We start from the raw sequence: 25,693 nt of genomic DNA, 5'->3' as shown, positions 1-25,693 counted from the left end.
GGTCAGGTTGGTGACGTCCACAGTTGCTCTAGCAACGAGATATTGTGGGAGGAAGAGGGGGACAGGTTTTACAAAGGACAGCGTAGCTACCCGAGGGTTCCGGCTTTCTTTGGCCCACCCGCGTCTTCAAAGATTAACTGTTTGGATCTGCTGGGAGGCAATGCCTGGCGCTCTCGGGGTTCAGTACCGACGCAGCCCTAGCTCTGTTAAGGGCAGATGCCTGTCCCAGATCGTTAGAGCAGGTTCTCCCGCAGGGAGACCACCGCTGCTAATCACTATGCAGGCACCAGTTTAGACTTGGTTATGGGGGGAGGGAAGTGCGGAACGGACGGAGGGAGGGAGCTTGACCTCTACCTGGCCCTGAATTGGACTCGGGATCTGACCCCGGGAGCGCTACCGAATAAGCGCGGTAGAACCTAAGTCCACAGGTATTCATTAATTCAGCAAACATTTATTGGGCGCCTCCTCGGGACGCTGTGCTAAATTTTAGGTACCGTCTGGGAAATCATACGGTCTTAAAAGGGCCAGTGTTGGGGCGGAGACTGAGAGAAAACAGTCGATTAACATGCATATAGTAAATGATCAAGTTTAGCAACCTTCTACTCAACAAGCTGGCATCTTGAACCCGGTGTAATATCCCAGGTATCAGCGCTGGAAGGCCCATAAGAGCATTGCCTGGTTCAAACCCTACCCCTCCAACTCATTTTGCAGAGGAAACTGAAGGTTTGTGGTTTTGTGTTTTAACAAATGGAATTACCTGCTTATATTTAGCGTTTTAACTTTTTAAAAAAAAATAAGATCCACTTTAATTTCTGGCTTTCGCTGCCCTTTTAGTTTCACATTAATCTGACCTTCCAGCCCTACTTCTGTCATCTCTCAGTTGCAGGTCCCACGTAACCAGGTGCTTTTTAAGCTTATTAACAACTTTGAGCTATCCTAGGTGCGCAATCAAAATTCCGAAAGCCGCATGTGAAGACAAGGGTCCTTCACTTTCACTTTTTATTTGTTAAACTGGAAACTACATCAGTGTCAACAAACGTACTGATTAGCAGTGGTGATTAAAACCTTGCTTAGGTTCTAGAAAGAAGAGAAATAATTCACGTCTTCAGAAAGCTTTACAATCTATTTAAAAAGAGATTCATTTTCACACCCATAGAGATTTGCGCTGCTATATGAACTTAAGTTCAGCCTAAACTCTCTTATGTTGCTGAGAAGAAAAGGGGAGAAAAAGTGAATAACCAGCCTGGTTCCTATTTCAATATAATAAGGCAGGAAGCTTCAGTTTTTCTCACAAGTTGAACCTTTCCCCCTGTTTCATCAGCAAGTAGGAGGGTAGCTTCCTCACCAGTATTCAACTTCAAACTTTAAAGTCTAGGCTGATGCTTTTTAATCATTCAGGAGTGGATTCCTCAGGGGGTTTCTGTTCCATCAGCCAGGCTCCTTCCAGCAGTTTCTCCCTTATGTTTTGTCTGCCTTTGATCCATGTCAACTATCATCATTAGCATCTCCACAGGAACTCCCAAAGGGGGAAAGCAGAAGAGATGAAAAATATCAAATTCACTTACTGAGTGCATCCTTTTCTGAGACCTGCAAAGTCAAACACCAATATAATAAACTAAAGCTTTTCTGGACTACTTAAAACAACAAGAAAAGGTCTTGTTCTGTGTTCAGTTTATGATTCTATAATCACTGAAATATTTTTGACTGATCTGTCAATAGGAAATTGCTAATCCTAATTTATTTCAATAGTTTAAATCAGAATATATGTAAAAATTCACATCCAGAATAATGGATAAGAGTGCAGGTTCTAGGGTTAGTCATGCAGCCTCATTTTACTTTTCTATGAAATAGAAATAACAATACCAGGATTGCTAGAATGTTGTGTTAAAAAGAAAAGCACAGGCCCAAAATGGTGCCTTAGGCTGAGTCCCCAAACAAGGGCTTAATACATAATCTAATTGCAGTTTCAACTTCTCCCGGAAATGTAGTCTTAACCAATCAGTTAAGAATTTTTCAGTCAGCACCAGTGAGTCTTCCACATGGGCCCTCTCCATGCCCCAAAGGAAGATAAGACCTCTTGCTTTCCCCACTAAGGAAAAGTGGTCTAAACAATCCTTTCCTTTGGCTAATAACTTTCTTGCCCTACCCTCTTTCTATAAAAACCCTCCATTTTGTAAAACTCCTCAGAGTTCTCTATTTGCAAGATGAAATGCTGCCCAATTCATGAATCATTAAAAAAAAAAAAAAAAACACTAGGGACGCCTGGGTGGCTCAATCAGTTAAGCAGCTGCCTTCAGCTCAGGTCATGATCCCAAGGTCCTGTGATCGAGTGCCGCATCGGGCTCCTCGCTCAGTGGGGAGCCTGCTTCTCCCTCTCCCTCTGCCTGCTGCTTCCTCTGCTTGTGCTCTCTCTGTCAATAAATAAATCTTTAGGGCACCTGGGTGGCTCAGTTGGTTAAGCGACTGCCTTCGGCTCAGGTCATGATCCTGGAGTCCTGGGATCGAGTCCCGCATCGGGCTCCCTGCTCTGCAGGGAGTCTGCTTCTCCCTCTGACCCTCCCCCCTCTCATGTGCTCTCTCTCTCATTCTCTCTGTCTCAAATAAATAAATAAAATCTTTAAAAAAAAAAAATCTTTAAAAAAAAAAAAACTAGGTCTTCAAATTTTATTTGGTTGAATTTTTGTAACAGTTTTGAGGATTAAATGAGACTTCAACATTAAGCACTTAACATAGTATTTGACACACAGTAAATGTTCTGTAAACATTTGCTCTTAACAATCATTAATACTGGTAATTAACTATGCTTCCTCTATATCTCTGACTAAAAGTTGGGCAAACCACAGAGCCCCAATATTTTGGACATGCAAGAGATGGCACTAAAAGACTGCAACTCAGATAGCTCTCAAGGGGCAAAACAAATTTAGAAATTAAAGGTGAAGTCAGAATAGATCTTAGGATTTTTATTACAAAAATACTGTTGGAGAGGAAAAATTTCCTTCTAACCATCTTAGTTTTATTGACCCTGTAAATTAGACTGAAAAAAGACAGATTAACAAGAGAAAACAACTTTATTTTTTTTTTAAGATTTTATTTATTTATTTGAGAGAGAGAATGAGAGACAGAGAGCACGAGAGGGAAGAGGGCAGAGGGAGAAGCAGACCCTCTGCTGAGCAGGGAGCCCGATGTGGGACTCGATCCCGGGACTCCAGGATCATGACCTGAGCCGAAGGCAGTCGCTTAACCAACTGAGCCACCCAGGCACCCGAAAACAACTTTATTAACATATGCTTCACATAGACACATGGGAGTACTCAGTTATGAGTAACTCAAAGGGGTGGTTAGAACTTGGGCTTATATCATGGTAAGAAACAAAATTCAACTGAGTACATTTTAAAGATCTTACTGGTTTTATTTAATAATTCATGAATCAGGCATATTCAGTCTAACAGAAAGGAGCTCCAAGAAGCTATACAAAATGAAAGACATTTATAGGCAGATGGGAGCAGGAACTAGGAAGTTATACTAGACAAAAAGCTGATTGGTGATGTCAAGGTCCTTTTCCTTTAGAGGATGACAGGGATCTATCAGGTACATTACCTGACTAATGCTAATTAGGCAATTCCTGTTTGATTCCATTTCTAGGAAAGCCAAAACTGTAACGTTTGGTGATGTGGGGCCTAATATAAGTGACTCCATTTGGGGCCTGTTACCTTGTTTGTAACAACAGCATTTTACAAAAAAGGAATACACTTTTAGAGAAGTGACAAGACAAAGAAAAAGGACTTTTGAGTTTCTAGGGCAGCAAATTGTGGGAAGGTAAAAATGTATGAAGGAATTAATAAAAATAAGGTTTAGTTAATAAAGTTTGTTAGGTAGATTCTTCTGGTGCCCTCTCTGGGTTGATAAGAATCTAGAGTTCTTCTGTTCTTCCCTTATGGGTGGGGGGGGCACATTTACAAAGTTATGTCCCACTTCTAGGCAAATAGGAGGAGGGCAGAGAGCTTTTCTTGTATGTGCTTCTTCTCAGTTGCCTTCAGCTCAAAATAATGCTTATGCTACAGTGGCATATTTTGGGGTGGCATGTTCTGCTATTCAACACTCATCATCATAAAACAATAAGAAAGTAGAGGGGCAAGAGGGTCTCCTTACAAGCAAAGGCCACAACTTTACAGTGTCTCTACAGTAAGAAATGAAACCCCCTTTCCTTGTATCTTTTAATGTAAGAAATGTGTATTTAGTCTTCATCCCTTTTCCTGGCACAGGGCCCCTAAAACCCTAGGAATTTCCTAAGTGATGATAAGAGCACTGGTGTTACAGGATTTCTTTTCCTTCAGTGCCCGCAGTTCTCAGTCAGGCTGCTTCAAAGAATGAAGAGGTAGACCAGACAAAGAGTGGTGGGCAACAGAGCAAAGTTCATTGAGCCATAGTAAAGTTTATTGGGCAATAGTGCAAAGCTCCCGAAGAGGAAGGGGACCTGAGAGGGTTGCCCCAGGTTTCTAAGTCTGAAGGGTTTTATGGGCTTGTTGGCAGGTTATTTTAATCTGATTAACCATCCATGCACCTGTCACCCAATAAGGTTTTTGTCATCTATCTACCAGGTGGGAAAGGGTGGAGGGCTCCCTCCAGGGTGGTGTAAAATCCTTTTAAGGGTGGTCTCCTCTTGGTGGGGGGAGGGTGCCACTTGTCACTGCCTGCCTTTCTTCCAACCATCCTTCATTACTAGGAGCATCTTTTATTATAATATTTGGTTTTGTTCCCAGCTCCTGAAATAGCTCCAGAGCAATAAAGGAGAAAGGAGTGTCTTTTGTTATTCGTAACAAGCCCCTTCAACCACATTTGAATTTAAGTTATTAAAGTGACTTTTGGAAAGCCCTTAAGGGTAGGGACTGGTTGCCTGGGGAACCAACTCTGATTCCAGGCTAGGAACTGTAAGCCCCACCGCAAGAGGAGAGAGGTGCTGGAGATTGAGTTCAATCACTAATGGGCAATTATTTAATCAATCATACCTATGTAATGAAGCTTCCATTAAAAAAAAAAAAAGAAAACCTAACCAGAGGAGTTTGGAGAATTTATGGGTTGCTGAGCACATCCAGGTGCTGGGAGGGTGGTGCAACTGGGAAGGACATGGATGCTCTGTGCTCCTTCCCCCCCATACCTTGCCCTGTGCATCTCTTCCATATCACTATGCTTAAGCTGTATCCTTTTATAACAAATCAGTGTTAAAAAAATTCAACTGAGAATTTAAAATATATATATATATATGTATTTTTTTTTTATTAAGTAAACTCTACGCCCGACGTGGGGCTTAAATTCATGACTCTGAGATCAAGAGTCGCACTCCACTGACTGAGCCAGTCAGGCACCCCTCAACTGAGTAAATTTAAAGATCTAGTTAACTTTATACAATAATTTTTGAATCAGGGAGCATCCCGTCTAGCAAATAGAAGTGAGCTCTAGGAGCTGTACAAAAATGGAAGGTTTTTTAGGCAGGAGGAGAGTGGGACAGGAAACTAAAAGAGGATTATTTCAGGTAAGGTTACCTTCCCATAGGTGAAGTCCCAGGGTCTCAAGCAGATTACCTCACTAGTGCTAACCAGGAAGTTACAAAGGCAGCAAGTGCAATTAGGTTAGGTATTAAGTCTTGGTGGGGTTTTAGCAAAAGTGACTCCATTTTAGATCTTGTGTTTCTTTGTAACACCAGTAATATAGTAAACTATTTTTCTAGGTTCTCTGAGCCATTCTAACAAATTACTGAACCTGAGGAGGGGGTCATGGGAACCTCCAATTTGTAGCCAGTTGGTAGAAGCACAGGTGAAAACCTGGACTTGATTTTCTCCTGTTAATTTCTCCTGTTAATTTGATTCTTTGTCCACCTAGAAGGCCAAAGGAAATTCTTCCTCCCTGACATAATCTTTGGGAGTCCCATAAAGAGAACCTTTCAGTCTTCCTCCCTAGCACCCAAAAATCTACCATATTGTCCTTTGCAAGGGCAGAACACCCTCCACGACACGGGACTGAACTCATCACCGCTTGAGCAACGTCATCCAATAGAATTTTCTGTGATGATGTAAATGTCTCTGTGCTGTCCAGTATGGCAGCCACTAGACACATGTGGCTATTGAGCACTTCAAATATAGCCAGTTGTAACTAAGAAACTTGATTTTTACTAATTTAAATCAGTTTAAAAAAAAAAAGGCCCAAAATGGCTTCACTTAGACCAAATTCCCAAACTCAAGCCTTAATACCTATTCTAATTGCAATTTCAACCTCTCCCAAAAATGTAGTCTTAATGGGTTAAGGAAGAATTTTTCCATCAATGCCAGTGAGTCTGCCACATGGGCTCTCTCCTTCCCTCAAAAGAAGATAAGACCCCCTTGCTTTCCCCACTAAGGCAAAGTGGCCTGAACAGTTCTTTCGCTAATAGCTTTCTTGTTCACCCTCTTTCTGTAAAACCTTCCATTTCGTAAATCTCCTGGCATTCCCCTCTTTTTGCTAGATGATATGCTGCCTGATTCATGAATTGTTTAATAAAGGCAATTAGGTCTTCAACATTTACTTGGTTAAATTTTGTTTTGTTTTGTTTTTTTCTTTTTTAAAGTGAAGTCTTTTTTTCTTCCCTCCATAGCTCAAGTCCTTCCTGTATTTTTCTTAACAGATATTGTCTGAGGTTTTTACTGTGTTAAACAAAACTGTTGCAAACTGCCCTAAAGAATGATCTATGTAACACATTTCACCAAGTGTTCCATGGAAGTCAAGAACTTGAGAAACTTTAACCACTTAAAGCAATTCTACCACTTTTAGGAGATTGTCTTCTTTCTGGTCTCATTATTTTTTAATAGGGAGTCAAATTCTATGTTCTTTATTCCAGTTAAATTCATGCAATAGGGGTGCCTCGCCAGCTCAGCTGGAAAAAGTATATGACTCTTGATCTCGGAGTTGTGAGTTTGAGCCCCACATTCGGTGTAGAGATTACTTCATCACTGTTCTCCTTTCATGAGTGGAGTTTCCCAGCTGCTACTAGACATGTAGTGTTGTGTTTTTTTTTTTAAAGGTTTTATTTATTTATTTGACAGAGAGAGACACAGCAAGAGAGGGAACACAAGCAGGGGGAGTGGAAGAGGGAGAAGCAGGCTTCCCGCCGAGCAGGGAGCCTGATGCGAGGCTTGATCCCAGGACCGTGGGATCATGACCTGAGCCGAAGGCAGACGCTGAACGACTGAGCCACCCAGGCGCCCCAGACATGTAGTGTTTCAACAGGTGGGATGTTGAGGCAGATATGAAAATCCAGCTTGCTCCTCTCCTAACTCCTCCCTCCTCAGGATGACTCAGGCATCCCTCCTCCTTGGTCCTGTTGCAGGATTTTTTTCTCCCTCGGTGGGTGCCTGCGGTTCTGGGTCACACCGCTTCAAAGAATAAAGTGGTAGACCAGACAGAGTGGTGGGCAGCAAAGCAAAGTTTATTGCGTGATAGCAGAGTGACAGTACAAAGCTCTGGAGGAGGGAGGGGACCCGAAGGGGTTGCCCTCTAGATGAGATGTTGCCTGATTCATGAATTGTTTAATAAAGGCAATTACATCTTCAACGTTTACTTGGTTAAATTTTGTTTTCTAACAAACCTAAGTAGCCATGTGTAATTAGTGGCTGTCATGTTGGACAGAACTACTTTAGAACTATTCCATTCGGTTCCTATGTTTAAAGGTCACATCTTATTCATAGTTCATTCAAAAGGCAGTGACACCCATTTGAAACTGAAGAATGATCTATTCCTGCCAGACCTAACGTATCAGGTTATCAGCTCCACCTACTTACAGAATATTTAATGTGACTTACAGGTACAGGAAAGAGGGTTTGTCAAGATTAGTTTCCATCAATAAAAGCCATATTAATACTTTAATTACCCATAAAATCACACATAATGGCAGTAGAAGGAAAATATACTTTTGTACTTACACATAGTGTGTCTTGTCTTAAAGATGAGGAGAAAAAAGTACCTTAAATTTCTCCACAGAGGCCTGCCTAGAGCAGGCACTGAGAGTTTTCTTCACTCTATAATTCTAGCAGATCTAGCCCAATTCTAAATTATCCCAGCTCTGGGGACACCTTAAAGGATCTATTAACTTTGGTTGTAAAAGGACTTTCCATACGTACACATTTCCTACTTCCAAGCAACCTCTCTCGTAAAGATGGTTTAGCACATAGAAACAAAATACACCACCTCCTGAGATGAGGTCTAGACAGATAGAACCAGTTCCAGCCAGGCCTCAAAAAATTCTACATCTTACAGGTTTTCAGTAAAGGGAGAGATTTTATTGCCCTATCTTGGAATGATGTAGCCCAGAATTTTCTATATGGTACAATTGAGAATACAGCTCCAAAGCCCTTGACACTTAGCATATGAGTTTATAGGTCATTGTTTACACATCTGCCCCCTAGCTAGACCTTGTATCCATGTATTCATACAATAAGTAGACCCATGTATCTACTCTGAGCCACACCTACAACTCTGAGTCACACCCTGTTGTAGGTGCTGGCATCAGAGCAGAGAACAAAAGAGACAAGGCCCCTGTGAACCTTAAGATCTAGTGGAGGGAAACTGATAATAAATGAGTAAACAAAAAGGCACAATAATTTCAGATGGTGATAAGTGTTATGAAGAAAATACAATAGAGTCGTATGATAGAGTGACTGGAGGTCTCTTTTAGACCCTGTGGTCAGGAGAGGCCTCCGAAGAGGGGAGGTTTGAGCTGAGCTCGGAATCTAAAGTTGCCAGCTCAGCAAAAGGACAAATAGCCTAGAGTAGCAGCAGATAGAAAGTCTATGTTTACCATTAGAGCAGGCTAATCCCTTTCCTTTTGATAATGGTATTCTTAGAGCCTAACATAATGCTTGGCTTTGAATAGGTATATAGTAAATAATAATACATTTTAGCATAAATGTACTGTTTATTGGAATTATCTTGGTTAATCCTCACAACAAGACACAAACAAGTCAAGGGAAGAAAATTAAGAGACACTAAATAACTGACCCAGGGGCATGTAGTGGGTATGTGGCAAAACCACGATTACCCTTAAGCCAGACTTGTGACCCCAGAAACTATGCCTCTGATTAACCAATGAGTCTCACTGAGCTCCAGCATCTGAAGGGCTTCTTAAAAATACAGTTTTTAGGGGCGCCTGGGTGGCTCAGTCGTTAAGCGTCTGCCTTCGGCTCAGGTCATGATCCCAGGGTCCTGGGATCGAGCCCCGCATCGAGCCCCGCATCGAGCCCCGCATCGAGCCCTGCATCGGGCTCCCTGCTCAGCGGGAGGCCTGCTTCTCCCTCTCCCTCTCGCTGTATCTCTCTCTGTCAAGTAAATAAATAAAATCTTTAAAAAAAAAAAAATACAGTTTTTAGCATCAAGCCAAACCAACTAAATTAGAATCTCAGAGGTTAGGGATTAGAAACCTAAATTTTTAACAAGCCGTCCAGATGATTTTTATGCACACTGAAGTTTAGAATCACTGTACTCTGTTGAAAGAATGAAATGAGATATATCCTCTATTTATACTCCACTACCCCACATCCTGCAAATTTGTAGGCCCCTAAACTCTATAAATGCCCATTCTCTTAAACTTTGAGCCCTTAAAATGATAATGAGATCAATTTAACACTGTGTTACAAAACAGAAGAAATTCAAAATCTAAGACCCGCAAGAGGGCTAACGAAAAACACTTTGACAAACCCCTCCCTACCAGGATTTTCCCACCCAAACTCTACCACAGTTTGGTTTTAACCTAACCAAGGGGATGACCAGAACCCCGACAACTCCAGGGACGTCATGACTTGTTTACCAGTTCAGGTAAGTTCTGGTGCCAGCCTCAAGATTTGGCTCCTCTGCCAAGCAAGCCTGAAGTATGCTCAGGACCTAAGAGATAAGCCAGCCACCCCACACCCCACTCCAGCAACCTAAAGCAGACCAGGCCTTATAGGTTAGTCCTTCAGTTGCCCCTCCTGAGGACAGTGGAGGCAGGGATCCTCCAAACAGGGATACCTGGGATTGAGCACATATTTCCTGGGAACTAGGTTGGGAAATCTCCAGAGCAGAGGAACTGCATCTTGAGAGATGTCGCTAAGGTTTAGGGTTGCCAGATAAAATATTGGATGCCCACTTATGTCCCAAATATTGCACGGGATATGCTTATTCTAAAAAAGTTTGTTGTTTATCTGAAGTTTAGGCATCTTGTTTTTTATTTACAAAACCTGACAATCTACTTGGGGTACAAGCCCCAGCCCCTTGAAAGAAACATTGAACCAGTAGTATTGTCTTCCACAAGCATCATAAGCATCACATTACAAGAAACACCAGGAGGAGGCTATCAGAGGGGAGGGAGCTCTACGGGGAAGCCCAAAGAGTGTGTGTGACCGTGCAAGGGTAGTTCTGTCACTTTTTAACTATGACAGAATGGAAGGCTGAAGGAGGTTCTGTGAGAGACCCGGTTCTTTCAGAACTGCCCGTCTCCCTCACTGTCCCCCAAACGTGTGAGCAGGATTACCAGGCTATTCGGTGAGTCCCCAGAGTTCCCTGGGTCGGCAGGCAGATCCGGGTTGGACCACCAGCGGGGTTCAGAGCCCGCCTCCGCCCCGAAGCCCTGGCCACGCCCCACTTTGTTATCCGACCCTTCTCTGGGTCAGCTGGTGCTGGCGTCAGGCGGAGGGATGGGCTGGTTCAGCTCGACCCGGCAGGGCTTGTTTACTATGGCTGATGATCTGGAGCAACAGTGAGTTAATCCTGTCTCTTTCTCTTTCTCTCTCTCTTTCTGGGCCATGATCCCGGGACTGTCGGTGACCGAGGAACAGTTGTAGACACCTTCCCGCCTTTCCTCTTCCAGGTCGGCTTCGGGGGAGGGCCGGGGGTTGCGTTTGCTTGCTTTGCTTGCTTTGCTTTTGCCCAGAAGAGGAGGCAGCAGAGCTCGGGGAGCGATGGTAGATAAGCTTGCCTACTGCCGAGTGACTCTTGACTTGTCACCGTGGTCCTCGCGATCGCTCCTCGCTCCTGTGGTCGCCGTACAGAGAGGTTAGACTTAGTGGTGATGGCCCAGATCCCCCGAGGAAGTTCGTGGAATGCGGGCGCGGGGGTAGCAGTCGGGTCTACTCGTCGAGATTTTCCCCAGGACGGTAGGGGGGGTGGAGTGGGAACGGCCTCTCCTAGCTGGGCAGGGAGAGGGCATGGGAAGAAGAGAGAGGACTCCGGCGCTGGGATTGTCTGGAGTAATGGGCTCGCAAGTTTCTTTAGCTCTCGCCCACTGAGACATTTAGCCAGCCGCTTGCGATCCTAGTTGCTCACGTTTTTAATCAGCACAAGATCCTTAATGCTGTGGTTTCAGAATTACAGTTTTTGGGATTTGTTATCACTGTCTCAGGGGCATCAGGTTTGGGATGCCACCTGTAGGTGGTGTGACTAGCAGTTCGCAGTCTGATAGAAGCAAGGAAAAGTTGCTTCCAGAAGAATGACTCAGCTACCAGCCAAGCCTTGGTTTCACCAGAACAGGGCCTTTCCTGGATCCTGTGTTCCTGCTCTTCAGAGCTGCAGAACTGGCAGCTTGCAACCCTAACTTTATGACCGTAATAGCTTCCTGGGCTTGAAGGAACTGCTCAGGAAGAGTTTTGCTTTCTAAAGATGACCTTCCCAAAAGGAAATTTACAATGGCTACAAATAACTTAGGAAAACACAGATTAGAGCTGGTAAAGATGCAGGTACTTCAGCTCCTTTTTACAGATGAAGAAGCCAGCGCCCATAAAAGTTAGAGGAGATTGCCCAAATCACAGAAGTCCACAACAGGCTTCTGACCCAATCAGAACCCCTTCTGCCTCACCCTCCACCAGGATAAAAGCCCTCTAGAGGGAAGAGACCACTTTGGCCAGCCTAAGTTCATGGCTGAGTGGCTTCTCTGCCTCTTGCCTCAATTTCCCACCCTAGCCCTCACCTCCCCAGTGGTATTGAGGAGATACAGTGTGCCAGCGACTATTTCCAGTGCTTTAGCTATAACGTTTTCGGGGAAGAGAGGCAAAGTAAAGCTCCTCCCTGAAGAATATCTGCTGAGCAGCCCATGGTGCTATTGGCATGGGACGTTTCTCCTAAGTGCTGCTTTGGGCAAGTACAAGGCAAGGTGGGGTCCACATGTCGTGGTCTGACTTGTCACAGTCTCTGATGTAGAGAGAAAGTTTGTCTCTTAAGACTGGCAAAATTCTACAGTCTTGGTGCCCATGCTTCAAGCCTACAGTTAGGAATTCCAGTAGAGTATTAAAAGGCTTGAGAGTCTCCATAGAATTGGATTATGACTGACAACTCTCATCTGGCTGAAGTCACTGATACACCACTCTCAGCTGCTACCTCAGGATTTCTTGCAGTCATTGAAGAGTTGAATGAATGTAGGCAGCTTATGCCTTAGCTGGGGAAAAGAACATTTGCTGGGAGTTTATCTTATGCTAGGCATTTTTCTATGTGAGCTAGGGACATAAACTCATTTAATCTTTATACAAACCCTATGAAGTAGATACTGTTATTATCTTTTTCTTAAAGTTGAGGAAATCGACACAGAGAGGCTAAATAATGTGCCCAGAGTCACATTGCTGGTAAGTGGCAGTGTCAGGATTAGAACTCTGGCCTTCTGATTTATTTCGCACTTCCTTTCAGAAAACAGCGTGAAAGTGCGGTTATACCTGGGGAGTTTGAAAAGCTGAGGCTGGGGGCACCTGACTAGCTCAGTCGGTAGAGCATGTGATTCTTTTCTTTTTTTTTTTTTTTAAGATTTTATTTATTTGTTTGAGAGAGAGAGCATGAGCAGGAGGGAGAGGCAGAGAGAGAGAGAGAAGCAGACTCCCTGATGAGCAGGGAGCCCGACTGGGACTCAATCCCAGGACCTGGGATCATGACCTGAGCCCATGGCAGATGCTTAACCAACTGAGCTACCCAGGCGCCTGGGCATGTGACTTTTGATCACAGGGTTATGAGTTGGAGCCCCATGCTGGGTGTAGATATTACCTAAAAATAAGTAAATCAATAAATAAACTTTTGAAATAATTCTCCTTTGAAAAAGAAAAAAAGAAAAAGCTGAGGCTGGAACTTCCAGAGGAAGGGAACAGAGAAACCTGGATTTGAGATGTGGGCTCTAGCTCTGCTTCTTTTTCTAACTAGCCACATGACCTCCTTGGGCATCAGTTTTCTCATCTGTGAAATAAAGAGGCTGGACTAGATGATTCCTAAGGAACCATCCTAATCTATAAAATCCTGTGCTTCAAATGATGTATCAGGATGTCCAGTGTGTGGCAAGAGGGATCAGTAATGGTTCTCCTCATTCCCCCCACAGAATGCCCCTGCCTGACTATGCTGATGTTCACAGACCCTTCATGTAGCTGGTGGTATCCATCCTGTAATCCCCTTCATTCAGGCAGAGTTCAAGAAAAGAGAAATATCAAAAAAAAAAAAAGAGAGAAATATCATATACGATGGAAAAAGGATAATAAACTCATTTCAGCATCTAATTTGTCCCAGGCACCTTTTGGGGTGCCTTACATATCTAGATGCTCGAAGCCCGGTTACTTATCAAGCCACAGCCATTCTGCTTGTAAATGATGATAGTGTGATGCAGAACCAGAGGGTCTCTCCCCCCACCCTCCCAGAACTGGTGCTTTCAACCTCTACCCTGTAACCTTAGATCTTCTTGGTAATAAAGGAGACAGCAGGATGGGTTATCCTCATTTTACTGTGTGCCATTGGAGGTGAGGACATATGTGAGCTTTGTACACATTTTTTTTAAAGATTTTATTTATTCATTTATTTATTAGAGAGCGAGAGAGAGAGAGAGAGAGAGAAACAGCATGAGGGGAGAGGATCAGAGGGAGAAGCAGGCTTCCCGCTGAGCTGGCAGCCCGATGCGGGGCTCGATGCGGGGCTCGATCCCAGGACTCCGGGATCATGACCTGAGCCGAAGGCAGACCCTTAACCAACTGAGCCACCCAGGCACCCTGTACAGATTTTGTAATCTGGAAAACAAGGCCAGAGGCAGCCTGGCAAGGCAATCCCAACAGGACTCGAACCCAGGTCTCCTGTCTCCTGCTCCCTTCCTGTCCCATCTCACTGTTCCAGGCTGGACTGATTGATTGCCTGAGAGCCCAGCTGGGCACTGACCCCGCTCTGTACATCCAGGGGCTTGGAAGAGGGCACACACAAACCAAAAGGCCCTGCCAGGAGGGCAGGTGGCATGGGAATTTGTCCTACCCTAAAGGAACATACAGTCCTGGGCATGACAAAAGAGAAAGATAACTGAAACATTAGTTAATAGTTGGCTTTTTTTCCCCTTGTGATCTTGGAACATTATGATAACCAGTAACAAAGGGGAGTTATAAAGCCCAAATGAGATAATACATGTGAAAGAGCTTTGCAAACTGTAAAGTGGGATTCACTTGGTGCCCTGAATATCTGTTGAAACAAAGGGCATGTTGTTAATAGCCATTTGCTGGGGAAGAGTAACAGTCTATCAGGCAGCAGGGAATTGCTGACTGCCATAGTGGCAGGTCTCCTGAGCCTGGGAAACACCCTGATAACTCCTATAACTGTCAGCAAGGCTGGGAGCATCAATGCTGCCAATGGGTGTCACTGTGTTTCTTTGTCCCAGGCCACAAGGCTGGCTGAGCAGCTGGCTGCCTGCTTGGCGCCCCACTTCCATGTCTCAGCTGAAGAATGTGGAAGCCAGGATCCTTCAGTGTAAGTAGAAGGGATAGCTGATCCCACCTCCATCAGGAGGCCCAAAGAGGATATAGGATCTCCCCAGAGCCTGCTACACTGAGCCCACCAATTCCTGATCAGCAGTGCTTGGGGTGGAAAGAAAGGATGTCAGTGATTTGGGAGAAGAGATTTGCACGGGGGGGCACCATATTGTACGATAGTGGTTTCTTGACAGCTCCCGCCCTATCCATCATGCTAGTTCCTGACACATCCCCACAATTTCACTTCAAACCCGGTACCAACTATCAACGCACAACACACACACACACACACACACACACATATCTACACATTCTCTCTCCCTCCTTCCTTCTCCATCATTCCTCCCTTCTTCCTTCTCTCCCTCTCTCTTCTTCCAAACACATAAGCACTTCTCGGATTTACCACCTTCCTACCCTAGGCCCAGCAGCTGTCCTATATTCTCTAATATGGCTATGCATATATTCCATCCAGTTAGGCCCACCACTTACCCGGTTACTACAGTAGTTTGGGATTCCCACAGACCAGCTTTCTTGGGTAGTATTATGTTGGGGCAGGGCATCCTATGATTGGCAGCAGCCGCAGGCTCAAACCAGACCCTTAGGCCGGGTCTGCCCATGTCTCCCTTACAGTCCTCCCCGCCCTGCACCCACTGCCCCAGCCTTGGACCCCCTGTCTTCCTATGGGCCTGTGTACGCGCAGCTGCAGAACAGCCATAGCTTCCAAGCCTCCTCCTGGGATCCAGGCAACTTCCCCCGCAGCCGCTCTGTCACGTGACTGTTAGGCCAGCAGAGCAAGCACCGCCCACTGTCTGTCTCCAAGAGGAATAAGCCTGTGGCTCAGCCCATAGCCATCACCCCCTCCACCTGGGTCAGCTCCAGTCAGAAGCTACCCCCAGGGAGGATGCGTCTGTCCCTCTGCCGAGCCCCAAGCACACACAGTACAAGAGCAATGGATGCAGGAACTCTGAGGCCAATGGGGTCACTGCCACGCTGGGCCCAAAGGGAGCCGGACACACAATCTGGAGGAGTGAGGTGGCCCCTCTAATGACCTAAAGACTAGAGACTAGATGGCCTACAGATCGTGCTTGGAGTTGATCTCTTAGGGCATGTGGTCAGAGGGTTGTGAAAGGAAGGAGGTGAGGACAATCGGGACGGGTTTGGCAATGGAGAGAGGAAGCTGAAGGACACATGACAGTGCTGTCAGAAAACAGTCTTCTTGCTCTGCCCTGCGTTCCCCTCTCCCCAGGCCTCCAGAACAAGTTCCTGGCCCGATATGTGTCCCTCCCAAACCAGAACAAGATCTGGACGGTCACCGTGAGCCCGGAGCTGAGGGATCGTACCCCCCTGGTGATGGTGCATGGCTTCGGGGGTGGCGTGGGCCTCTGGATCCTCAACATGGATTCACTGAGTGCCCGTCGCACTCTGCACACCTTTGATCTGCTTGGCTTTGGGCGAAGCTCGAGGCCAACGTTCCCCAGGGACCCTGAGGGGGCCGAGGACGAGTTTGTGACATCCATAGAGACATGGCGGGAGACCATGGGGATCCCCAGTATGATCCTCCTGGGGCATAGTTTGGGAGGATTCCTGGCCACCTCTTACTCTATCAAGTACCCTGAAAGGTAAGGAGGAGTCACCCCTCTTGTTCATGACCTAATTCCTTGTCCCACCGGGAACCTTACAATATTAGTTCCCGATGGTTCTCTTCTTCCTGGGCAAGTTAAGGGCTATGGTTCTTCCAAGCACATACAACTTGCCTTTTCCTTTTTCCTTCTTTAGAGTTAAACACCTCATCCTGGTGGACCCATGGGGCTTTCCTCTTCGACCAACGGACCCCAGTGAGATCCGTGCACCCCCAACCTGGTTCAAGGCCGTGGTGTCTGTCCTAGGGCGTTCCAATCCACTGGCTGTTCTTCGAGTAGCTGGGCCCTGGGGTGAGTAGCCTGCAGATAAAGAAACTATCTCCTTAAACCAAGGCTCTCCCATTCTAGAAGCCCCACTATGTCTAGACTCCCACTATGCCCGCTTGTCCACGAGAAGTGGGAATAGGCCTAACATTGTTATTTAAAGCTTTTAATCTGGACCAGATCTCTTTGTCTACAGTTTCAGAAGGTTCTTTTTTTCCTTCATCCACACGCAGAAAGCTTTCCTATGCAGGGGAGAGATGGAGCAGAACTACCATTCTGTGCCTTGGCTAGACCCCCAGAGAGAGAAAAAGGGGCCATGAAGTGACTCTTCCTCTGCTGAGGTCTTATCAGTCACCTGTTGGTGATTCAGCATGGCACCCACCATCAGATCCTGTCTCTGCAGCTCATCCAGCACCTGTGGGAGCCAGAGCCTCCAACATAACCCACAGTAGCAGGCAAACCCCTCTAAACTGTGCCCTACTCCAGTTAGGTATTGTATCCTCACCACTTAGGAGCTGTCAGCAAATTCTGTGGGTGAGGGGAGAGAAGGAAGTTGGGGGGAACCAGCCAGAGTAAATAAAATTAGTAGGTCTCGGCCTTCTGACCCCATACTGCCAGCACTCTTCCTTTCTGGGTGCCTTTTCTGGCAGGTGCTTTTTAATCAGATGAAGTGAAAAGCAGATTCCCTCTATAGAAAAGACTGGTGACCTCCTATCCTGTAATGATGGCTTATGTATACATAGCGATGTTCAGTAGCCAATTATTGCAAGTTAGTAACCGATGGCTGAATAAGAGTTGTCTCTCGAGGCCCTTCAAGAGAAACAGAATGACTCTGGATAGAAGAGGAAAAATGAGGATTTGAGTAGAAGATAAGAGTTTGGAAAGAAAGGAAGTTTATCAAGACACACAGGTGTCAAAGCAGAATAAATGATCAGAGAGCTGACCTTCTTAGAGTTCCCTGCACTGTGGACTCCAGCCAACCTTCTAGTCCTTTTCCAGGGAGAAGCCCTGCTCTAACCGCTCTCCCCTTCTCTGGACTTGCATCTGGCCCGACCTGCGCATGGACCTCAAGGCCAGGATGGTTGAGCAGCTGCCTGGCAGCCATGGAGGAGGGCCAGGGCCCAGGGGATCCCGGCTGTGCCCCCCTCTCACGCCTTGATCCTTACACACAGAGAGACCAGGAGAGAGATCAGAAGTTGACCATTAGGCCCAATTTCTAGTCTGTTGTGGGTGCCCTCCTGCTTGTGTGTGTGCTATGAAGGAAGGTGAAGGGAACAAATTGCTCTCAAACAGCGGCCCAAAGTCTGAGATGCCAGAGTTAAGTTCACCTCTCCACTTGTAGCCCATTGCAGGCCTGAACTTGAGAGGACTCTTGGCAGGTAGTCGAGCTTCATCTGTTGTTACCTTGAGAAGATTAAAAGGCCCTAAGGGTCTCAGGGTGCCTGGCTGACTCAGTCGGTAGAGCATGCAACTCTTTTTTTTTTTTTTAAGATTTTATTTATTTATTTGAGAGAGAGAGAGAGAGCACAAGCAGGGGGGAGGGGCAGAGGGAGAAGCAGACTCCCCACTAAGCAGGGAGCCTGATGCGGTGGCTCAATCACAGGACTCCAGGATCGTGACCTGAACCAAAGGCAGCCGCTTAACCGACTGTGCCACCCAGGCACCCTGAGCATGCAACTCTTGATCTCAAGGTTGTGAGTTCGAACCCCACATCAGGTATAGCGATTACTTTAAAAAAAAAAAAAAGGTCCTAAGGATCCTAAGGGTCTCAGGGAGAAAGAATATAGCTCAGACTGTTAAAAAAAAAAAAAGCATCTCGGCCATGAATTTTTTTTTTAAAAGATTGTATTTATTTATTTATTTATTTATTTGAGATATATATATATATTGAGAAAGTACTTGCAAGCGGGGGTGGTGGGGGGGACACACAAGCACTCCTACTGAGCACAGAGCCCAACACGGGGCCAATCCCACAACCCCGAGATCAGGACTTGAGCTGAAATCTAGAGTCAAAAATCAGACGCCCAGCTGACTGAGCCACCCAGGCACCCCTCAGCCAGGGACTCTTACAGGGCTTGAGATCCTTAGAGGAAGAGCTTGGGACTTGACTGAGCTGAAACTAAGTTGGTTCCATTGGACTGTCCACGTTCTTTGGTAACCGGCTGACTCTCACTTGCAGTCATCTGGGGCTTCCCCGACAGCTCACGCACTCTGTCTGCCACTATAAAGTTAGATGTACAGAGCACACAGACCCCTAGAGAAATAACGTTCGGTTTAAGTTGTTCAAACATGCACCTGCAGGAGGGGTCTTCCTGCACACCACCACCACCAGCCCTGTCCCCCCAGACTGGCCACTCCTGTGTTTTTCTCTCCCCTCCCAGGGCCTGGCCTGGTTCAGCGATTCCGGCCGGACTTCAAGCGCAAGTTTGCAGACTTCTTTGAGGATGATACTATATCTGAGTATATCTACCACTGCAATGCACAGAATCCCAGGTGAGGGCGGCTCCCCGAGCCAGCTTGGAGTGGATGGGTTTGGAGATGAAACTCCAGCTGCTGGAAACACTCCAGAACTGTCCCAGGACCATTCTCTGCTGTATTTCTTCTTGCACAAAGCTCTCATTCACGGGGACTAGCAGGCTCGATTATTTCCAGAGACCTCCCCAGGGAGAGGTACAAAGGGATGGAGAAGATAATAGATTGCTTAAACATGGCTGCCCATCTCTAGAGGAAGACTCTTAACTCTTCCCTGGAGATAGGCAGTTAGCCTGGCAGATAGGAGTCTGGGAAACATTTTAAAAGTCAGGAAAAAAAAAAAGGCTTCTCCATCCCAGCCTGAAGTTCCCCAAATGTCCTTGCCATTTCCAGTCTGAGATATTAGGTGACATTGCTTCGGAGAACCTTGAAATACTTACTGTTGGGACAGGAATTCCTTCCACACACTTTTGGACATTTTGGGGTGTCCCCCAAATCTTGAGAAGTTTCTGTCTCTGACTGTTCACACAGCAGGCCCCACAAACCTGCTGATCTGCAGTCTTGGCAGCTGAGAGTCAGGGAGCTAATCTTCCCCTCAGGCAGTGCCCTGGGAGCGGCTGATAGGGGAGGCTGTGTTGGGGGTTCTGCTGGTGGCGTACTCCGTGGAAGCCTCACCCAGCCTGCTGTGAGGCATCTGGGGGAAGTCAAGGTCACTGGAGCAGCAACACTGCCGCACCCATTCCAGGCCTGTCCAGGTCACCCGTGGTGAGCCCAAAGCTGTGAAGACAGTGGGGCGTTGCATTCCAGCGCCAGCCTCAAACCCAGCCGGCTCTGCGGCCGCGTGGGAACCGTCTCTCCGGCATTCCGCATGAGCTCAGCTCAGTGAAGGGCCCCACTTCAGCAGCCGTATTGAGACTCAGCTCAGCAGTCGAATCAGGTAGCCCCCTGCTTCCTGCTCTCGACCCCTCTCTCAGCCCCCACTGGGCTCGGTGCCAGTCTCATACCCACTGGAGGCCCAACCCCAGCTCTCTGCTCAGAACTTTCCCCAGTCCCAGACCTAGTTGTGTGGAATGAATGGCCTCCCGATCTCAGCCTCAGAATGTATAATCGTGCAACTCCTTCGTGTCCCGGGGGAAGCAGAGATGACACCAGTGATCATCAGCCCTCTCCCCACAACGCCATCACTCAATTTTATAACCGCCCAAGTGTTTCTGAGTTGGAACCCTGACACGCTCACGGTAACTCTTACCCATCCCTTGGAAAACATGAAATCTGGCCAGGGAGAAATATTTGGGGGTTACCTACTTTGCTTCACCTCATCTTAGGGGCCTTGTACATATTTTCATTTTCCTCCGTGAAAGAATAAAGAAGATATAATTCTCCAGCTTATAGATAAAAAAATTGAAGTGTATTCTGGTTACATGGCTTGCTAAGAAAGCAGGCAGGATTTGAATTCACATCTCTCTGACTCCAGATCCCATACTTTCCCACCATGCTGCTATGCCTTAGGGAAGAACTCTGTTTCTGGTGGCCTTGCAGAACTCAGGCTTGCCTTCATCCCACGGGTACAATATCCAAACGGGCTGGGCCTGGTAGACAGCAGTCTCCCAAACCTCCCCACCTCCTGCCTCCCGCAAAAGCTGCGGAGCAGCCCAGAAGGCCGGCTTTCGTCCCAGCCTTGCAGACCCCTAACACTGCTTCTCAGTCAGCTCTACCTAAGGAAATGGCCAGGGAGCAAAGTAGATTAGATGGGCCTTAGTAGATCGGATGGGCCTCAGGTGGTACAGCTCACCCTGGGTCCTCACATGACTGGTGTTTCATTCCAGAGTCTCGTCAGGAAGCCCTTGGCACTGCTCTCGTATTTGCTCTTCACATGAGCCCCTCTCCCCTCGTCTGTTCACCACCCTTCCATAATTGTTGAGAAATCTGAAGTTAAATAATATGATCAGCAATGTATTTATTAAAAGATTTGTTTATTTTAGAGAGAGAGAGAGCATGAGTGGCAAGGGCAGAGGGAGAGGGAAAGGGTCTCAAGCAGTCTCCCCACTGAGCATGGAGCCCAATGAAGGGCTCAAGCCCAGGACCCTGAAATCACGACCTGAGCCAAAACCAAGAGTCGGATGCCCAGCTGACTGAGCCAGCCAGGCGCCCCTTTATTTATTTATTTATTTTTATTTATTTATTTAAAGATTTTCTTTATTTATTTGACAGAGAGAGACACAGCGAGAGCAGGAACACAAGCAGGGGGAGTGGGAGAGGGAGAAGCAGGCTGCCCGCGGAGCAGGGAGCCCGATGCGGGGCTCGATCCCAGGACCCTGGGATCATGACCTGAGCCGAGGGCAGACGCTTAACGACTGAGCCACCCAGGTGCCCCCTACTTATTTGTATTTAATAATCGGCTACGTAATGCCTACCTCCCCAAAGTGTGAGAGTTGTGAGCGCCAGCAGGGCCGGCACCACCTCTGTCTGAGCCGGCTGTCTCCACACTCGGCCCGGGGCACGACATGTGAGTATCTGTTGAGTAAATGTTAACCCATTGCATCTTTGGACAATTGTCAGCGTCAGGTGTTTTCCCAGGTGTGTCCCCAGCTGTCTCCTGCGCTGGGAGGCCTCCGCAGCTTCGGACCTGCCTCCTCCTCTTCCCAGTATTTCATGAGCCGGGTGCGGGGTCCTGAGAGGCACAGGTGACAGGTATCACCGCAGCCTCTGAAGAGCCCAGCACATTGGCACCGGATGCTGCGGGGTTTAGTTCGTGCGCGGCCTCACCATGTTTTGCTCCTTCAGTGGGGAGACGGCCTTCAAAGCCATGATGGAGTCCTTCGGCTGGGCGCGGCGCCCCATGCTGGAGCGGATTCACTTGATTCGCAAAGATGTGCCCATCACCATGATCTACGGGGCCAACACCTGGATAGATACCAGCACAGGAAAGAAAGTAAAGATGCAGCGGCCGGATTCCTACGTCCGAGACATGGTATGTTTGTTGGCCAGCCAAGGAGCAGGACTGAGGTAGAAGTGTGTGGTGAGTGCCAGCACGTGGCAAGGACCTCCGGGCAGAGGGGAGCCTCGGGGTGGAGAAGGGTGAGCCAAGAGTCAGGTGGAAAGAGGAGCGGGCGGATTCCGATTGTGCAGTGGATTTGAAAGGGTTGACTCTGTGATACTGTAATTAGGGGGTTCTCCTTTCCTCCTCTCTCCACAGGAGATTGAGGGTGCTTCGCACCACGTCTATGCAGACCAGCCACACATCTTCAATTCTGTGGTGGAGGAGATCTGTGACTCAGTTGACTGAGCTGCTGTCCCTAGAGGAAGAGGAGAAAGCCAGAGAGTCGCTCTCACCTCCCTCTCCGCTTACTTGCCCCTGTGTCCTTTCCTCACCGACTAACATGTGCCAGCCAGGCAGTCTTGGGCTGTCCCCAGGGCAGGACCACAGTGAAAAAGAGTACTCCTGAGCCCACGCGAAGGGTTGGAGGCCGAAGCCGCACTTGAGCACCCCACCCCGGGGAAGAACATAAAGGGTTGCAGAGTGCCACCCATTCTCTCCATGCCAAGTGTTACCCAGATGGTGGTTGTGAAGGGATCACACTGAGCCACGTTCCCTCCCTGTGCCAGAGGGAGGGCGGCCTCTGCCCCTGGGCAAAGGAGAGGCTCCCGGCAGCCTTTCCCAGTTCTGGAGTGTTTGTGGGGGTAGGTTCCAAGCAAAAGCATCCTCCTCCATCACCCCCTAGCCTCCATTCCATGCCAGTTTTGTCCAGAGTCTGGTTGGGAGCTAACTACCAACTAACTACTGACTTCTTAACTACCAAGAGCAGGTCGCGGAGCGCCCTTGACCTGTGGAGTCCCTCCCACGACCTAAGAAGTCCAGTCCAAAGCCCTCATTAACGGATGAGGAACAGGCCAGGGCAGGACAGGGCTGGCCCGTGGTGATATAGCTCTGCTCCAGGAGAGCTGAGGCTAGAATCCAGGTCTGCTGACACCCAGTACTCACTGCAGACTCCATTTTGCTAAAGTTCAAGGGAGGCACCATTGCCATGAGGCTGGTCCTGATCACTGGCCGAGGGTAAGCCCATCCCTGACCCACATTCCAGCCCCACTGTGCAGGGGTGCTGTTGTCCGGCCCTGTATCTCAGCCCTGGCTGCCTAAGCTGGGGACACTCAAGTGCTTCCTTCCCTGCCCCCTCATCCTCCCAATCGGGAGGCCTCTTGGCCTCCCTCTGTGCCTTGGGCCCTGAAGCCCCACCTGTAGGGTAGAGCAAAGGTGGCCCCTGCTGGAGAGATACGGGAAAGGCCCTTCAACCCCAGGGCCGTGTCTGGATTCCCTGTTTCCACTAGCATCCACGGGGTTTTTCTACCCTGCCCATGGTCTGATGGAGAGCCTCAAGCCAGCAGTTCCCTGTCCTCATGAGCCACAGGATGGTTCTCACTGCCTGGCCCTCTATCCCTGCCATCTGTGCCGTGGTCTTCAGCTCCTCCCACCCCCGACCTACCTGTCACTGTCTCCTGGGGGCTGGTCCAGGTGCTGCTCTGAGGTTCTGGGCAGAGGGCTGGGCCTGGCCCCAGAACCAGGGCAGCTTCTGTCCGCTCCTTGAGTTTTGTAAAGCCAACCCTTTCACCAGAATAGTATTAACTCCTGGTGCTTTGTACTACTGGTCCAGCTGCCTTGGGCTCCTTTTCTATATTAATAAAGAAATGAGGAAAAACTGCTGGCGATGTTTGGTGTTGCTCTGACGAGAGTACTGGGTGGTGCCTGAGTCGGAGAAGGGGGGCCAGAGAGGGACCTGCTTCCACGCCACCCCTCTCCTGTTTAGCCTAGCGTTTGCCCGGTCAGCACAGGCTGTGTCAGCCAAGCCCCAGGTCACAGGAGGAGAATTAGGGAGAACTGGTGCTCCCCACTGCCCATTAAATTGCCCCATCCTCCAAAGTTCACTCCACATGGGCCTGCATCTGGACTGTTCCTACAGCCTGTTCTACTTCCTTCTCCTCCTCTAGATCTCAGCTCAGATATTCCTTATGCAGGGAGGCCCCCCGCTGACCTCCCACACTAGACTTGGACTCCCCCTTCTGTGTTTCCATGGTGTACCCAACTCCTTCCTTGTAAGACTGATGAACTTGTCACTTGTTCAGTGTCTGCCTTTCTTCCTAGACCAGAAGCTACTTAAGGACAAGGAGCACCTCTGGGCACCTGGTGAATGTTCAATAAATGTTTGTTTTGATTGAGCCCAGAGAAGTGAGGTATGCCAAGTGCTCAAAAATGTGCTCATTACCAACAGTGCCTGTCGTGTGCTGGCTGACTCCAGCCCGGCTCGGAATTCCTCAGCTCCCAACAGCACATCATCCTACTCTTGTCATGAGGAATGAAGGAATGGGGAAATGAATGGATGAATGGAACTCCTAGGTGTAATTACACGTTCCATGATGTGGTGTCTTTGTGACTGAAGATTGCTTGATGACTAACCCCTGCCGTGTGGAGGAGAGGGCAGGTGTTTCGAGCTCACCGTATGCCAAGCACGAGGGCTGCAACAGTGAAGAAGCCTGGTGCCTGCCTTCATGGGACTTCACACTCATCTTGGAGAGACACACACTTAATTACGTGAATCAGTATAAAATTGCAACTGAAAAGGGCCGCACTGTGAGGGTGGGAAGACCTGAGAAGGTGAGGACCCCTGCTGAGCCTGAAGGAAGGGCAGTAGAGGGGGAAGGAGCTTCTATGGAGAGAGCAGAGGCCTGTGAGCAGGGATGATGCTTGAGATGAGGCTGGGGTGGTGGCAAGGGATCCAGGTCCTCCAGCCTCCAGAAGAATGTTGTGCTCACCCTAAAGGCAATGGAAAGAAAGACCTGGAGTGAGGGTCAGGGTGGAGTGGGGAGGGTGACAGAATCCAATTTGTGACTTGAACCGGCCACCCTCGCTGCTCTATGGAACAGATTGGAGGGGGACGGTCCCTGCAGGGGAACTTGAGGCTACTGCAGCGGTCCAAGCCAGAGAGGCTGGTAGCTTGCACATGGCCAGTGGTTAGCAGACGCACAGAGGAGAAAGCTGCAAGAAACGCTTCGGAGAGAAAATCAAAAGGACTTGAGGAGAACACTGATGCTATTGAGCAAGTGAGGCAGTAGTCACCAAACCTGCTCAACACAACCTGCACTACGTTTTTGGGGGGTTTTTTTGGTGTAGATTCCTGGACTGTATTCCCCAGAGTTTGACTCAGTGTATCTGAATGGAGTCTAATCATGACATCTGCATTTAAACACGTTCCCTGGGAGATTCTGATACCTCCTGTCTGCAGGCACTGATCTAAGGGAAACTGTGTCTCTGACACTTGGCCCAGAAGGCCCTATGTGGAGAAGGATGGCCTATGGCCCTGGAAATTCCATTTTTCTGCTCACTCCAGAACCACTTCTCTTTGGGAACCTGCATAACATGCTGATCTAATTTTCTCAAACCCAACACAATGCAGACACATTCCTCAGGACCACATGCAAGAAGAGTCTGAGGAAGGGCCCCCAGAGTACCCTGTTTACACTCCCAGGCCCACACACATGGATGCATGTGTGTGCACACACACACACCCCACACACATTCCA

The 25,693-nt window shown here is 47.8% G+C and overlaps 1 protein-coding gene across 4 annotated transcripts; it reads left to right on the top strand.

The window, feature by feature from the left end:
• Window positions 1–146: 146 nt before the first annotated feature.
• On the top strand, window positions 147–23,817 carry ABHD4 (abhydrolase domain containing 4, N-acyl phospholipase B). Of its 4 annotated transcripts, none has more exons than XM_081830781.1 (7): window positions 147–416; window positions 14,654–14,742; window positions 15,991–16,363; window positions 16,521–16,675; window positions 19,030–19,141; window positions 21,905–22,091; window positions 22,317–23,817. In XM_081830781.1, exons 1-7 carry the CDS (start codon window positions 304–306, stop codon window positions 22,404–22,406), a joined length of 1,119 nt encoding a protein of 372 aa, XP_081686907.1. In that variant the 5' UTR covers window positions 147–303; the 3' UTR covers window positions 22,407–23,817. The 4 variants fall into 4 exon arrangements, with proteins under 4 accessions (XP_081686907.1, XP_006741320.1, XP_030892540.1 ...); XM_006741257.3 differs by lacking the exon at window positions 147–416 and adding an exon at window positions 10,632–10,756; XM_031036679.2 differs by lacking the exon at window positions 147–416 and adding an exon at window positions 10,741–10,867.
• The last annotated feature ends 1,876 nt before the right edge of the window (window positions 23,818–25,693 follow it).

Source organism: Leptonychotes weddellii, chromosome 9 (genome assembly GCF_054177405.1).
Source record: "Leptonychotes weddellii isolate Sample4059 chromosome 9, ASM5417740v2, whole genome shotgun sequence".
In the NCBI taxonomy this organism is placed as follows: Eukaryota; Metazoa; Chordata; class Mammalia; order Carnivora; family Phocidae; genus Leptonychotes; species Leptonychotes weddellii.
The sequence above is the reverse complement of the archived record's forward strand: the minus strand, read 5'-3'. Positions and strand labels throughout refer to the sequence as shown.